A 15,587-nucleotide genomic window follows, 5' to 3' on the forward strand; every position below is an offset into this window, starting at 1 on the left:
AACAGAAATACGTTATTTACATGAAGACCCTTTGCTATGAGACTCGATATTGAGCTCAGGTGCATCCTGTTTCCATTGATCAACCTTGAGATGTTTCTACATGTCACGTCCTAACCATAGTAAGATGTTATTTTCTATGGTAGAGTAGGTCAGGGCGTGACAGGGGGTGTTTTTGAATGTTTGTATATCTATGTTTAGGATCTAGTTTTCTATTTCTATGTTGTTTTTTGGGGATGATCTCCAATTAGAGGCAGCTGGTCCTCGTTGTCTCTAATTGGAGATCATACTTAAGTCGTTTTTTTTTTCTTCACCTGTGTTTGTGGGTAGTTGTCTTCTGTTTAGTTTTCTGTACCTGACAGAACTGTGCGCTTTCGTTTTCCCTTTGTTATTTTCTTTAGTGTTCTGAGTTAAAATAAATATTCATCATGAGCACTCAACACGCTGTGCTTTGGTCCCCTCTCTACGACAGCCGTTACACTACAACTTGATTGGAGTCCACCTGTGGTAAATTAAATTGACTGGACATGATTTGGAAAGGCACACACCTGTCTATATAAGGTCCCATAGTTGACAGTGCATGTCAGAGCAAAAACCAAGGCATGAGGTAGAAGGAATTGTCGATAGAGCGCCGAGACAGGATTTTGTCGAGGTACAGATCTGGGGAAGGGTACCAAAGAATGTCTGCAAAATTGAAGGTCCCCAAGAACACAGTGGCCTCCATCATTCTTAAATGGAAGAAGTTTGGAACCAACAAGACACTTCCTAGAGCTGCCGCCTGGCCAAACTGAGTAATCATGGAAGAAGGGCCTTGGTCAGGGAGGTGACAAAGAATCCGATTGTCACTGACAGAGCTCTAGAATTCCTCTGTGGGGATGGGAGAACCTTCCAGAAGGACCACCATATCTGCAGAACTCCACCAGTCAGGCCTTTACAAAAATGTCCAAAATGCACAACTTAATTTTTATGCTGATGATACTGTTATTTATTGTTGTGCCTCGTCTCTTACAAAAGCTTTCCAGAACTTGCTAAATGCTTTTTATACTGTTCAACATGTCAATTGAAGCTTATTGTCACGATATTCTCCTTCGTCTGAGGATATCTCAAAATCACTGTCAGAAAAAGTGGACCAATACGCAGCAGATTGCGTGCTCAACATCATTTTTAATAAATTATGATGTACACGGACAAAACAATAACCACGAATGAACCGGTGACAGTTTTACATGCTGTACATAAATCTAGCAGTGTAAAATAAAACAACCCACAACCCCAAGAGAAAAACACACACCTAATATATGACTCCCAATCAGGAACAACGATATCCAGCTGTTCCTGATCGGGAGTCACAAGACTAACACAGAAACAGAACAACTAGAAACTACATACAACACACAACTTCTGCCACGTCCTGACCAAATACTAAACAACTACTCCCTCTGCTGGTCAGGACGTGACACTTATCCTCAATACTGACTAAACTAAACTAATGGTGTTTTCTAAAGCAAGAAATAGACCTCTGAACTTTTCACCTATTATTACCTGTTCAGGCATTGAGATTGAGACTGTAACCTCATCTAAATATCTTTGAATTCTAATTGATGACGGCCTCTCTTTTATATTGCATATTCAACAACTTACAAAAAATTTGAAGCTGAAATTGAGATTTTATTTTAGGAATAAGGCCTGTTTTTCTTTTGAAGCCAGAAGGAGGCTAGTATCAGATACATTTATGCCTTTACTAGACTATGGGATAGTTTATATATGAATGCTTCCGCTCAGTGTTTGAGATCAATTGACACCCTTTACCATGGCACTTTGAGATTTATTTTAAACTGCAAAACCCTTACGCACCACTGCACTTTGTATACCAGGGTTGGCTGGCCTTCTCTAGTCACTCGTAGGCTCAGTCACTGGTATACTTTTATTTACAAAGCCATTTTGGGTTTACTACCTTTTTATTTGGGCATTTTTATTGTTCAGAAATGTGGTGGGTACTCTGTTCAGAGAGAGGTTTACTTAAGGTTTAGGGTAGGGCTGTTATGGTGACGGTAATATGTGACCTTTTAGTCACGGTAACTAGGCTTCTCCAAAACTGCTCTCTGATGGTGCTTATGGTCATTAGTCGAGTACCAAACTTTCTAACTGCCAGTTGCTTATGTTCTGGTACTCAGCACTCTGTCTCTCTAATCACACTGACATCAATGCAAATGTAATTAAAAATTGAATCAAAGACTTCATGAGTGTCCATGAGCTCATGTTGCGCAACATTTCTATAGGCATGATAAAACTGTTTTTATGGCCTCTTTTAAAAAGAGGATCCAATCAGCTTTCTATAGGCTAGGCCTACTATGTTTATTTCACAACTTTCCAAATATTAAGCACATTGCTTCAATTTACAACAGGAGTATAGCCTACCTGACTGGTATGAAAATGAACCATGGGAAAAGCTCACCTATTCCGACAGGTGCATGAAAATGGTCCATTCTAAATCATAACACATTTCCCACATATATTATTTAGTATATGTAAAGACAAGATTAAAATAGTCTGATGAGTGACAATATTATCACTTGTGAATGATTTATTATCACTTAATGATGCCCTGCATGTGCAGTAAGGTTCACCTTCCAACAGGACAATGACCCTAAGCACACAGCCAAGACAACGCAGAAATCTCTGAATGTCCTTGAGTGGCCCAGCCAGAGCCCGGACTTGAACCCAATCGAACATCTCTGGAGAGACTTGAAAATAGCTGTGCAGCAACGCTCCCCATCCAACCTGACAGAGCTTGAGAGGATCTGCAGAGAAGAATGGGAGAAACTCCCCAAATACAGGTGTGCCAAGATCGTAGCATCATACCCTAGAAGACTCAAGGCTGTAATAGCTGCTTAAGGTGCTTCAACAAAGTACTGAGTAAAGGGTCTGAATACTTATGTAAAAGTGATATTTCAGTTTTTTATTTTTAATAAATAAGCAACAATTTCTAAAAACCTGTTTTTGCTTTGTCTTTATGCAATTTTGTGTGTAGATTGATGAGGGGAAAAACCAATTTAATCAATTTCAGAATAAGGCTGTAACCTAACAAAATGTGGAAAAAGTGAAGGGGTTTGAATTCTTTCCGAAGACACTGTATATACAGGGTCAGTTCGAACAGCATATTTACAATGTGCAGGGATACTGGAGTGATAGAGGTAGATATGAATGGGGGTAAACAGAGTAGCAGCAGCGTATATGATGATTATATGTGAGTGTGTGTGTAGAGTTATTATAAATGTGTGTGCATGTTGTGTGAGAGCAAATAAAGTGTGTGTGTGTGTGTGTGTGTGTGTGTGTGTGTGTGTGTGTGTGTGTGTGTGTGTGTGTGTGTGTGTGTGTGTGTGTGTGTGTGTGTGTGTGTTGGAGTATCAGTGTGTTTGAGTGTGTTGAGTCTTGTGAGTGTGCATAGAGAGTGCAAAAATAAAATACAACAGTCAACTCAGATAACCAGTGTAGCCATTTTGTTAATCTATTTAGCAGTCTTGTGGCTTGGGGATAGAAGCTGTTCAGGAGCCTGTTGGTGTCAGACTTGATGCACCGGTAAAGCTTGCTGTGTGGAACCAGAGGGAATACTCTATGGCTTGGGTTTCTGGGGTCTTTAACAAATTTCCCAGGCCTTCCTTTCACACTGTCTGATAAAGGTCCTGGATGGCATGGAGCTCGGCCCAAGTGATGTACTGGGCTGTCCGCACCACCCTCTGTAGCACCATACGATCGAGGGCAGTGCTGTTGCCATACCAAACAGTGCTACAGCCAGTCAAGATGCTCTCATTGGTGCAGCTGTACTTTTTGAGGATTTGAGGGCCTATGCCAAACATTTTCAACCTCCTGAGGGGGAAGAGGTCACGCCTTCTTCACGCCTGTGCGGGAGTGTGTGGATAGTTTTAAGTTCTTGGTGATTTGGACACTGAGGAACCTGTAGCTCTCGGCTCCACTGCAGCCCAGTTGATGTGGATGGGGGCGTGCTCACCCCTCCATTTCCTGTACTCCATGATCAGCTCTTTTGTTTTACTGACATTGAGGAGAGATTGTTGTCCTGGCACTAAGCACACACCCCTGTGGAGTCCCCGTGTTGAGGATCAGCGTTGCAGAGGTAATGTTGCCTACCCTCACCACCTGGGGTCGATCCATCAGAAAGTCCAGGAACCAGTTGCAGAGGGAGGTGTTCAATCCCAGGGTCCTAAGCTTGGTGACGTGCTTGGAGGGGACTAGCAGCTGTAGTCAATGAACAGCCTTCGCACATACAGCTGAAGTCGGAAGTTTACATACACTTAGGTTGGAGTCATTAAAACACATTTTTCTACCCCTCCACAAATTTCTTGTTAACAAACTATAGTTTTGGCAAGTCGGTTAGGACATCTACTTTATGCATGACACAAGTCATTTTTCCAACAATTGTTTACAGACAGATTATTTCACTTATAATTCACTGTATCACAATTCCAGTGGGTAAGAAGTGTACATACACTAAGTTGACTGTGCCTTTAAACAGCTTGGAAAATTCCAGAAAATGATGTCATGGCTTTAGCAGCTTCTGATAGGCTAATTGACAGAATTTGAGTCAATTGGAGGTGTACCTGCAGATGTATTTCAAGGCCTACCGTCAGACTCAATGCCTCTTTGGTTGACATCATGGGAAAATCAGAAGAAATCAGCCAAGTCCACAGAAAAAATTGTAGACCTTCACAAGTCTGGTTCATCCTTGGGAGCAATTTCCAAACGCCTGAAGGTACGACGTTCATCTGTACAAACAATAGTGCGCAAGTATAAACACCATGGGACCACGCAGCCGTCAAACCGCTCAGGAAGGGGATGCGCTCTGTCTCCTAGAGATAAACGTACTTTGGTGCGAAAAGTGCAAATCAATCCCAGAACAACAGCAAAGGAACTTGTGAAGATGCTGGAGGAAACAGGTACAAAAGTATCTATATCCAAAGTAAAACGAGTCCTATATCGACATAACCTGGCCATAATGACCATTATCACGTTAGGAGGAAAAAGGGGGAGGCTTGCAAGCCAAAGAACACCATCCCAACCGTGAAGCAAGGGGGTGGCAGCATCATGTTGTGGGGGTGCTTTGCTGAAGGAGGGACTGGTGCACTTCACAAAATAGATGGCATCATGAGGGAGGAAAATTATGTGGATATATTGAAGCAACATCTCAAGATATCAGTCAGGAAGTTAAGGCTTGGTCACAAATGGGTATTCCAAATGGACAATGACCCCAAGCATATTTCCAAAGTTGTGGCAAGGACAACAAAGTCAAGGTATTGGAGTGGCCATCACAAAGCCCTGACCTCAATCCTATAGAAAATTTGTGGGCAGAACTGAAAAAGCATGTGCGAGCAAGGAGCCCTACAAACCTGATTCAGTTACACCAGCTCTGTATGGAGGAATGGGCCAAAATTCACCCAACTTATTGTGGGAAGCTTGTGGAAGGCTACCTGAAACGTTTGACCCAAGCTAAACAATTTAAAGGCAATGCTACCAAATACTAATTGAGTGTATGTAAACTTCTGACCCACTGGGAATGTGATGAAAGAAATAAAAGCTGAAACAAATCATTCTCTCTACTATTATTCTGACATTTCACATTCTTAAAACAAAGTGGTGATCCTAACTGACCTAAGACTGGGACTTTTTACTAGGATTAAATGTCAGAAATTGTGAAAAACTGAGTTTGAATGTATTTGGCTAAGGTGTATGTAAACCTCCGACTTCAACTGTAGATATTCCTCTTATCTAGGTGGGTGAGGGCAGTGTGGAGTGCAATTGAGATTGTATATGGATCTGTTGGGGTGGCAAATTGGAGTGGGTCTAGGGTGTCTGGTATGATGGAGTTGATGGGTATCATAGCCAGCCTTTCAGAGCACTTCATGATTACAGATGTGTGCTACAGGGCGCTAGTTATAGTGGCATAAAGCCTTAGAGTTCTCGGGAACAGGAATGATTGTGGTCAGCTAAAGACGTGGGGATTACAGACCCGGACAAATAGAGGTTCAAAATGACTGTGAATATGCCTGCCAGCTGTTCTGTGCGTCCTCTGCGAATGCGGACCTGTATACCATCCAGCCCTGCTGCCTTGTGAGTGTTGACCTAATTAAAGACCTTACTCATATCGGCCTCTGAGAGCGAGATCACTCAGTCCTCTGGCTTGGTGGGGGCTCTCACGCATGGCATGGTGTTGTTATTGTTGAAGCGTGCATACAATGCATTGAGTTCCTCTGGTAGAGAGACATCATTGGGCAGAACCCCACCGTAGGCAGATCTCCACCGTCAATAGGGGGGCCACTAAAATGTTTTTCTGCGAGGTGTGGGGCCACCCAACCAAATCTCGCACAGGGCCTCCAAAATGCTAGAGCCGGCCCATTCAACATAATGCTAATGCTTTTACTGTTGCAGACCCATAAATTACCTGACCAGTGTGGATGGCTTGAGAAATCAAAACATACAATATTCACACAGTACCACAGTGTACTGTATTAATCACTCAACACCCACCAATTGCTTTGCAAATGCCAACTGTCAATTCCCTAAGTTAATCTTGTTTGGGATACAATGCAATCACATTTCCCACCTCATCAGCACCATTGTAATAAAGCAAAGTGCTGCTAGAGCCAGAGGAGGGGACAGCACACAAGTGTGATACACAGGAGACAGGAAAGAGAAATGCAGGAACCCAGAATAACCTGAGGAATGCCAGTGTGTTCATGGCTCAGAGTAATTCAGGTTACACCACCTTTTATGGTGGGCTCCCTTCCTGAACACATCACGTATACAGACTGACAAGACATCTTCTTCCATTGTCAACATAAAACTCAATCTGTAAACACAGTCACTAATGGATTAGCGATGGAATATGGACATCATAAAGTGACATGTACACACATGTGAGCAGACAGCAGATTGATATACATTGGAGACTTCAACACAGCTCTGTAAAAGTGTTGGCCTCGCTCTCTCCTCCCACCACATCCATATATTGACCCCCTACTCTGAAAAAAAGTGTCTGGGGATTTAAGCATAATGAGAAGCTACAGACAGGGATTGGGCTAATTGGATGAGGTTTTTACGCCTGGTCTAAATTGGGAATAATGTAAATATTATCTGGCTTGTGCTGTGAGCACTGATCACACACAGGCAGTGGTGCTATTAGCAGCACAGTACTTAGGCTCTGAGCAGCTGAGGACAGCGAGGGATCAGGATAGAAACAATAACAAGGGAAAGAGGAACTAGGCCTCCGACCACGTATTTCCACATCTTCTTCATAAAATGTTTTTTTTTATCCTTGCTTAGTCGTGACAAGGAATCACAAGCAGTGTTGCTTCTGTTTGTGTATGCCCATGCTTCTCAGTAAGCAAACGGTACAGTATAATGATAATACCAATGGTGTTCCTGGTTTTCCTTTGTATGCAGAATGATTCAAGGCCATCTGAAAAGGGCAACAGGCTCCCCACAGTCCAGTCTGCTGTGTCAGCCCCAACCTCCCTGTGGGTCCTGTGGAGTCCTCTGTCTAGTGATAGCAGGAGGCAGGCCTGTCACAGTAACTTCCTGTCTCCTTCAGTCTGACAGCCCTGTCCTGGGGCTTCGAGTCAGCCGGGGAGGAGAGGGGAGACGCCTCACTCATCCCCTGGGCCTGTCTGTCTGTCTGTCTGTCTGTCTGTCTGTCTGTCTGTCTGTCTGTCTGTCTGTCTGTCTGTCTGTCTGTCTGTCTGTCTGTCTGTCTGTCTGTCTGTCTGTCTGTCTGTCTGTCTGTCTGTCTGTCTGTCTGTCTGTCTGTCTGTCTGTCTGTCTGTCTGTCTGTCTGTCTGCACCACTGGGCATCCGTGGGTAAACACTATGACACTGAGCCGTGTGATGGAGAGCCTCTGACACCAGCCCAAGAAAACTCTCAGAGCTCCAGAGGCACAAAACCAAAATGACACAGCAAAAATACAGAGCTGGTGAGATGTCTGCTGTGTCCTGCCAAACATTAAATGAGTTATGGTGGTTCATAACATTGGTATTCTGTGTGCTCTATGGGTTACACGTTTGCAGTCATGGAATTAGGCCACAACTGTGCTTCATCTTAGATTCTATTGCCCCTGATTTGGTTGCACTTTCTTTGAACCCACCCTCATTTACCCAAAACATATCAGACCTCATTAGCTGTCACAACCGCTATGTGTATGTATATGATGTAACTCGTTACATTGAGCAACATACTTTCATCTGTCACTTCTATTTTCTAACATAACCTGCAATGGTGTGCAGGCTAACAGCTATCTGACCAACTAAGCTAAACTGAGGCATGTAACAAACCGATATAATTAGAGATATGTCTTTCACTCCTGAAGCAGTCTCTACTCTCCTCTCCTTTCTTGTCTTCTCTTCTCTTATCATCCCCTTTTCTCTACCCTCGTGGTCATTGTTAACATCAAGTGATGAAAAATCATTACCCAACCTTTATAACTTTTTTCATTGTCATTTCCAACTCTGTATTTTCTAAAGGTCAAGTCTCCCAGAGCTGCTTTTTATGGAACCAACAGAGAGAGAAGGATAGTGTCACTCTTTTTACTCCCCCACAGAAAGCAAAGCATGGTGTGAGTGATGGAGTTACGATTACGTCATGAAGTCGTACGACTGAGCCCACTGAAACACTCTCGCCATGCAGGCTGCTCTTTTTCAGCCTCAATCTGGGAGATCATGTGAACTCATGGTCTGGGTCTACAGACATATACAATAGAAAACTCAATGGAAATCTAATGCATGATCGGATTTCTCAATTTTCTCAATGCTAGGCTGAAAAATAAGCCTATTGCGATGTTTACTGCATCACTAGTATGTACGGAACCCAAAAGCATCACAATGTGATGTCATAAAGTTATTGCCTGTAATGCATCATTGGTTTCTATGGAGACCTACAGATGTCGGATCTTAACTTGATCACTCTTTTGTTGCTCATTGGGATCAAGGCTTGCAATCAAAATCATTTTCTCTCTCACTTGCTCAAATGCTAGGCCTAGGTCCTATTACTGCAACATTCAAATGTACAAAAATGTATCTGAAATGCAGCCATACACATCGACAACCATCATTTTATATAGCTTAAAACCTCTTCAGCGTCTGATCCCGTTAGCGGGATCAAAATCCAGCGAAAAATCATATCGCCAATTAGCATTAAAAAAATTAATAATTAAAAAAAATATATATATATATAGATACACCTCTCCTGAATCGACCCACGTCGTCCGATTTCAAAAAGGTTTTACAGGAAAAGCAAATCATTAGATTATGTTAGATGAGTCCATCGTAAAAAGCAGCAACATAGCCATTTTCCGACCAACCACTTGCATCACAAATAACCAAAAAACAGCTAAATGCAGCACTAACCTTTTACAAACTTCATCAGATGACACACCTAGGACATCATGTTACACAATGCATGCATTCTTTTGTTCAATAAAGGTCATATTTATATATAAAAACAGCATTTTACATCGGCGCGTAACGTTGACTGACTATTTTCCCCTCAAATGCGTCCCGGGAAACAATGCTACAATTCCCTAAATTACTATTCGAAAACGATTTTTTAAATTTATATTGTCAATCTAACATTTATAGATGAATATCTCTTGAGAACACCTGTCATACCAGATTTTAAATTAACTTTACTGGGTAATCACACTTTGCGATAAAAGGAGATGCGATACACAGAAAATGAGCTAATAAACCGAGCTCGGCGCCATCTTGGAACAATCGCATGTCACATCTCATCTTGTATAATATTGTCAATAATCGCCTACCTTTAGTTGTCTTCATCAGAAAGCACTTCCAGGAATCCCAGGTCCACAACAGATGTATTTTCGGTCGAAAAAGTCCATCATTTATGTTCCATTAGCTTTCTGTTGTTAGCGCATCTGAATGCTGTATCCAAATACTCTGCCGTTTCGAAATAAAACTTTTTTTTCCCATTTAGGTTCGTTCAAACATGTCAAACGTTGTAAAACATTAATCTTCAGGGCCTGTAACACCAAGAGAGCCAATCAGATTCGACGGGGACGGTTGTAGAGTGTTTTGAAACGTTTCCAAAGGTGGGGGTAGACAGGGCCGCCGGCGTCATAATGGTGATGGCCCATCCCCTGTGACCAATTTCCAATGCGTCTCATTCACTGAGTTTCGACTGTATAAGGCTCAAACCACTGTGAAAAGACTGGCGACATCTAGTGGAAGCAATAGGAAGTGCTCACTGAACCATTGTTAACGGTGTGATTAATAGGGAAAGATGAGAAGTCGAGTCCACAATTCAGAATTCCACTTCCTGGTTCAATCGGTCTCGGGGTTTTGACTGCCACTTGAGTTCTGTTATACTCACAGACACCATTCAAACAGTTTTAGAAACTTTAGGGTGTTTTCTATCCATATATAATAAGTATATGCATGTCCTAGCTTCTGAGTTTGATTAGTAGGCCGTTGAAAATGGGAACTAATTTTTTTCAAAATGCGCTGTGGCGCCCCCTATCCTAGGGTATCCTCAAGAGGTTTTAATAACACAAGATAGACATTGGTCTTCACGACATGAAAATATCTAGTGCATCCTAAGGGTTCGAATGGAGTTTAATTGGGTGGTCTAGCGGTTAAGGCCAGCACGCACATATAGGCCTACTGTATCAGTGTGGGTTTGATTCTGGCCCACGCCTTTCTGGCACAAATAACTCAATCCCGTGATTGACTTGATGTAGTTACACATCTCAAATATGGACAGTCCAGGGTTATTGTACCCCCGAGCTTGATAAGAGATGCCCATACCAAACACTTTTGGATAACATAAATAGTAACAATCAGTAGGTTACACCAACATTAGTTCCCATTCAGACAAAGCGTCGGGTAAATTGCAATCGTAGATTTGCCATGATAAACAAGAAAATACTTTATTTCTACTGTACGGAATGCTTGTCAAACAGATAAAAAGCCCTTAGTCTGTTGAAAAAGGAGCAATATGTTGAGATGACAATACCAACTAGAGGGCGAACATATCTTGAAAGACTTTGGTTGCAAGTAGGACACCGACATAGGCGGTGTTCGAGAGGATCAAAACCATAATGTACCATGGGTAAATTATGACTGACTGATTGACCTACAAATAATAATACAAATAATAATGTCCAGTTATTTGTGATGCAAGGTTCTTTGTAGATCAGTCAGTCGGCAGTTGCCTGCACTGTCGGCTGCAATGTCGAACAAGCCCATCATCTTTTAGGAAGCTATAATGAGGTGAACACTAATGGTTGCAACAGCTGTACGGGTGAATTCAGCGCAATATGGTTTAACGAGACATCAGCTGGCAATAATAAAGGGCAGAATTTGTAGGACGTCAAAATAGGCATGTCCCAAATTCAGTGTCCCAATCCTCCTTTGCCGGGGAGGCTATCCCATAACACCTTGCGGTGAATTAATGGTTGACAGAAGTCCCCGCTTGGGATAACATTTTCCAGAACAATAAGGAATAACTTTTGAAATGTAAGTATAACATTTATTTACCAAATGATGTTCAATAAATTGCTTTCATATAAATTTGCAAGTCAAATGTTGAGTAACTGTCGTTTTGCCAAGCAAACTAACTAGCTAACACGTCGGACATGATAGCTAGCTAGCAGGCGATCTCATCCTGCCAGTGGGCTGTTTTAGAGATCAACTAAACTAACTCATTGTAGCATCAGCAATGTGTCAATTGTGACCGTTTTTAAATTATGAATTGGTGAACTTGCTAGTCAGTTAGACTTGTAGGAAATTCGTTTTTCCCCCATTTGTTTTCAGGGACTAAAGTGGGCAACTGATCGCATTTCACTCCATTGCATTGGTTTGGCAGGAAAAAACAGTCCTGCCCAATTCTTTTGGAAGAAAGACATTTTAACAGCTGATGAAAAACATAGGAAATACAGCCAGCGGCGTTCGGGATCAATCTAGGCTTGTTAGCCAGCTGATGAGTCTGTTTTGCTAGCTAGCTAGCATGCAGTGTCTGTCTACCAAGCTGTAAGCAACTTAACCATGACAAAAAATATACAGAACTGTTGACAAAACGATTGCATATTAATAAAGGTAGTTGTACCTTCAGCAACTTGAATCAGCACTGAAATTTGAGTAGTGAGGTTAATTTCTTCCCCCTTGTCTGCTTGTTCCAGGTGGAAGGACATGACACCCTGCAGATGTAAAGAACTTGTGAACCTCCCAGCCACCATGACAGTCACCAATGGATGTAGCTTACATTAAGAGGAAGTAGCCTAGGCCTTCTAATCTAGTTTGCATCATATCACCTTTCAATATTACTTACCAACGAATATAAAAGCAGATCTTCAACATCGGTCTAATTGAATAATATACATGGGTGTGATAGTTGTATGAATTCATCCCAGTGCAAGCCTACTCATTAGAAATAAAACGTTATTAGCTTTAATGCAATATTAGCTTCACAGTGAAACACCACTATTCTGGCTATTAATCATTCTTAAACAGTCACTAAAATAGATTATTTAGCCATCACAAAAAATTGTAGCCTGTATGATATCATGCATGCAAGCTTACCTGTCATGTCTAAAATGATGCAGCAGCAGACCAAGCAATATGCTAGAGGACCCTATACTGTAGGATAATTATTCTGGTAGGTGTCAACATTCATTCATTAGGTACCGAGGAGATCGATATTGTTAGTTGTTTACTTGTTATTCATGTCATATTTCCATTTTGGGATAGTTGTTCACTGAATTGCTCATCCTGCTACAGTGGCTACAAACAATGTGTATGGAGAAGGAAATGCATTGTCAATGACCAAGGTGTACCCTTCTATGCATACTAAATGTTTGGGGGGGGGGGATTCTTATGACTTTGCCAGCAGTAAGATTTGAGTTCAATATCTAAAAATACAAGGGCTGTCACTTTCTATTTCTGACAACACAAAATAGCTGTGCCCAAAACAAGTCCTCAGGCTTTAACAGGGATCCAACATCTGTAACACATGATAATGGTTACATCCATATAAAAGCCCATTGCTTTCAAAGCTTTGCTCACATTGCTTTCAGAGAGCGTCTCAGGAGTTTTTGTCTATTGCTTTTCGTTGTACAAAAACTCAAGACCGACACGATTGATAGCCCAATCTACTAAAATAGGTAAATCCCAGAGTGACCCGACTGCCCCTGAAGGGCAAACTGATCAGGAAAAAGATGGGGTAAAATGAAATAATAAGAAGACCAGTTCATTCATGTCTTCCAGTCTACTGCTGACCTGCTGCGGGGTTGGCTCTGGCAAGAAGGGAAAAACGACCAGGATCAAACTCCTCTGAACATAGAAATCTAAATGACAACCACAGTAGACCAACATCGTCTGTTTCACATGGTAGGTCTATATTTGCCTCAGGAAGATGAAACAGAAAAAAGCCACCCAACCAGACCTCAAGACCCCAGAACCTGACCATGGAAAAAGAAGGAAAGATGCTAAGGACCAAGAATGCTGACCAAACTCCTACAAATCAACCAGATCTGCCTCATCCAGAGGAAGCGGGAAAAGAAAGCTCCAGATCAAGCCTCTACAACCTGCACACCAGACCTTGACTATGACACAGCCAATAACAAAAATCTATGGACTGAAAATCTGCCAGATCTCTGACATCAGATCCTCCCAGTCTCAGCAGATCAAAGACTCCCATCGAGGAGATCAGGAGTCTTTCAGACTGGTCTCCTTGTCCCGTGGTCACTGTCCTCACTATCCTCACTGCCATACGCCAAAGTAACCCAGATTCTTCCAGAGTCAACTACAACTCCAACCTCCTCACGGTCATGGCCTCACAACTGCCAATCCTGCTCCTCAACATCATTCCTGAGGAACAGCAAAGGTCCCCAGGAATCTCTATTGGGCTGGCAGCTGCTTGGTGTGCCATCTCCATCACCTACCCTTTCGGATGAAAAAAGAACCAAGACCACTGAGGAGAAACCATCTGGCAGCCCTGACAGTGTACATGAAGTGGAGAGAGTTTCTTCAGCGAGAAGTTCCATGATGCCTGACATCACAACCAGGGCTGAGACACCTGCGCTTAACAGCAATACAGACAACTGCATCTCTACGGCAACATAAACTCATGATCAGACCCCAATCTCTGTTACGCCTAGTAATTTTAACCTTTGTAATTTATAAATAAATGCATATTATCATAACAATATAAGATAAGTGTAAGATAAAATAGGCACAACAATACAAACTGTATGTTAGCTCAAGCTCTTAACATTTGTCAAAAAAAGAAAATAAAGAAACCTCAATGGATCAGGGTCTCTTTAATATGTCCACCATCAGGTATAGATGGCATTCAACAAGGTCACTGGAGAGGTCTGCATGCTCAGACCAGAGCTGTTCAGTGTAGGCATGGGGAAAGAGTGACTCCTTTTTCTCTTCTCACAGTCTTACACAACCAGATATGCCACTGTGTTCTCTCATAAGGGCACAGTGGAAGCCATGCTGACAAAGCAAGATGCCAGACAAAATTGAGGCCAGGCATCTGAGGAGGATGTCCAACATTAACTTTAATTCGTTTTGATTTCTGGAATATCAAAACACGCCAGGGTGCATCTCAAAATTCTGGTGAAATGTCTGAGGGCTCTTTTTTAAAATGTCTTAGATGTAAAGTCCCCTGTTTTGGGGTCCTGCGTGGTTATGGTTCCGGTTCCAACCGAAATTTCAGTTATATATTGATTTGTTGTCACCATAGATCAAAATGGCTTGCAATGAGCGGTAACCCTAATTCTCACAGGAGTATGTTTCTTCTGCCTTGTGTGAAGGCCATCAACTCCTGGCTGAACCCTACATCACAGCATATGCCTGGAATCCTTACATTGTAATATGGTTTCGCCACTGTAGCACATTCAGAGATCGATTTATAGCCAGTAATCAAAAAAATGTATGGATTTTAAACAAAAAACACTTTCTGTTTGTCATAGACGAACATGATTAATATGAGATGAAAGGCAAGTTCCTAACAAGTTCAGGAAGCCAAGTTCTGTGAGACGTTCACAGCAATGGGGGCAGATGTTTTGATCAAGAGACCTTTAGAAAATATGAATATTTTCTCTCAAACTAAATATACTAGGTGTAATCTAATAGTTAGTAATTTTATGAATTGATTATACTATATTTAGAAGTAATTTTAAGCCTTATTCATAAACTCAGCAAAAAAAGAAACGCCCTCTCACTGTCAACTGTGTTTATTTTCAGCAAACTTACCATGTGTAAATATTTGTATGAACATAACAAGATTCAACAACTGAGACATGCACTGATCATTGGGCTGGCAGGTTCCACAGACATGTGACTAACAGAAATTGAATAATGTGTCCCTGAACAAAGGGGAGGTCAAAATCGAAAGTAACAGTCAGTATCTGGTGTGGCCACCAGCTGCATTAAGTACTGCAGTGCATCTCCTCCTCATGGACTGCACCAGATTTGCCAGTTATTGCTGTGAGATGTTACCCCACTCTTCCACCAAGGCACCTGCAAGTTCCCAGACATTTCTGGGGGTAATGGCCCTAGTC

General features: G+C 42.0%; 1 protein-coding gene across 3 annotated transcripts in view; it reads right to left on the minus strand.

The window, feature by feature from the left end:
• The window catches only part of LOC106582913 (dysbindin), a 30,487-nt gene that overhangs the window by 3,341 nt on the left and 11,559 nt on the right, over positions 1–15,587 (minus strand). For 2 of the 3 annotated variants that reach the window (XM_045705484.1, XM_014166537.2), the window contains exon 2: positions 12,125–12,215. The exons of the other annotated variant lie outside the window; for it this stretch is intronic. In XM_045705484.1, the coding sequence (XP_045561440.1) occupies positions 12,125–12,209 (85 nt within the window). In that variant the 5' untranslated portion in view covers positions 12,210–12,215. The remainder of the gene's footprint in view (positions 1–12,124; positions 12,216–15,587) is intronic. 3 annotated transcript variants of the gene reach the window in all.

Source organism: Salmo salar, chromosome ssa22 (genome assembly GCF_905237065.1).
Source record: "Salmo salar chromosome ssa22, Ssal_v3.1, whole genome shotgun sequence".
NCBI classification, from domain to species: Eukaryota; Metazoa; Chordata; class Actinopteri; order Salmoniformes; family Salmonidae; genus Salmo; species Salmo salar.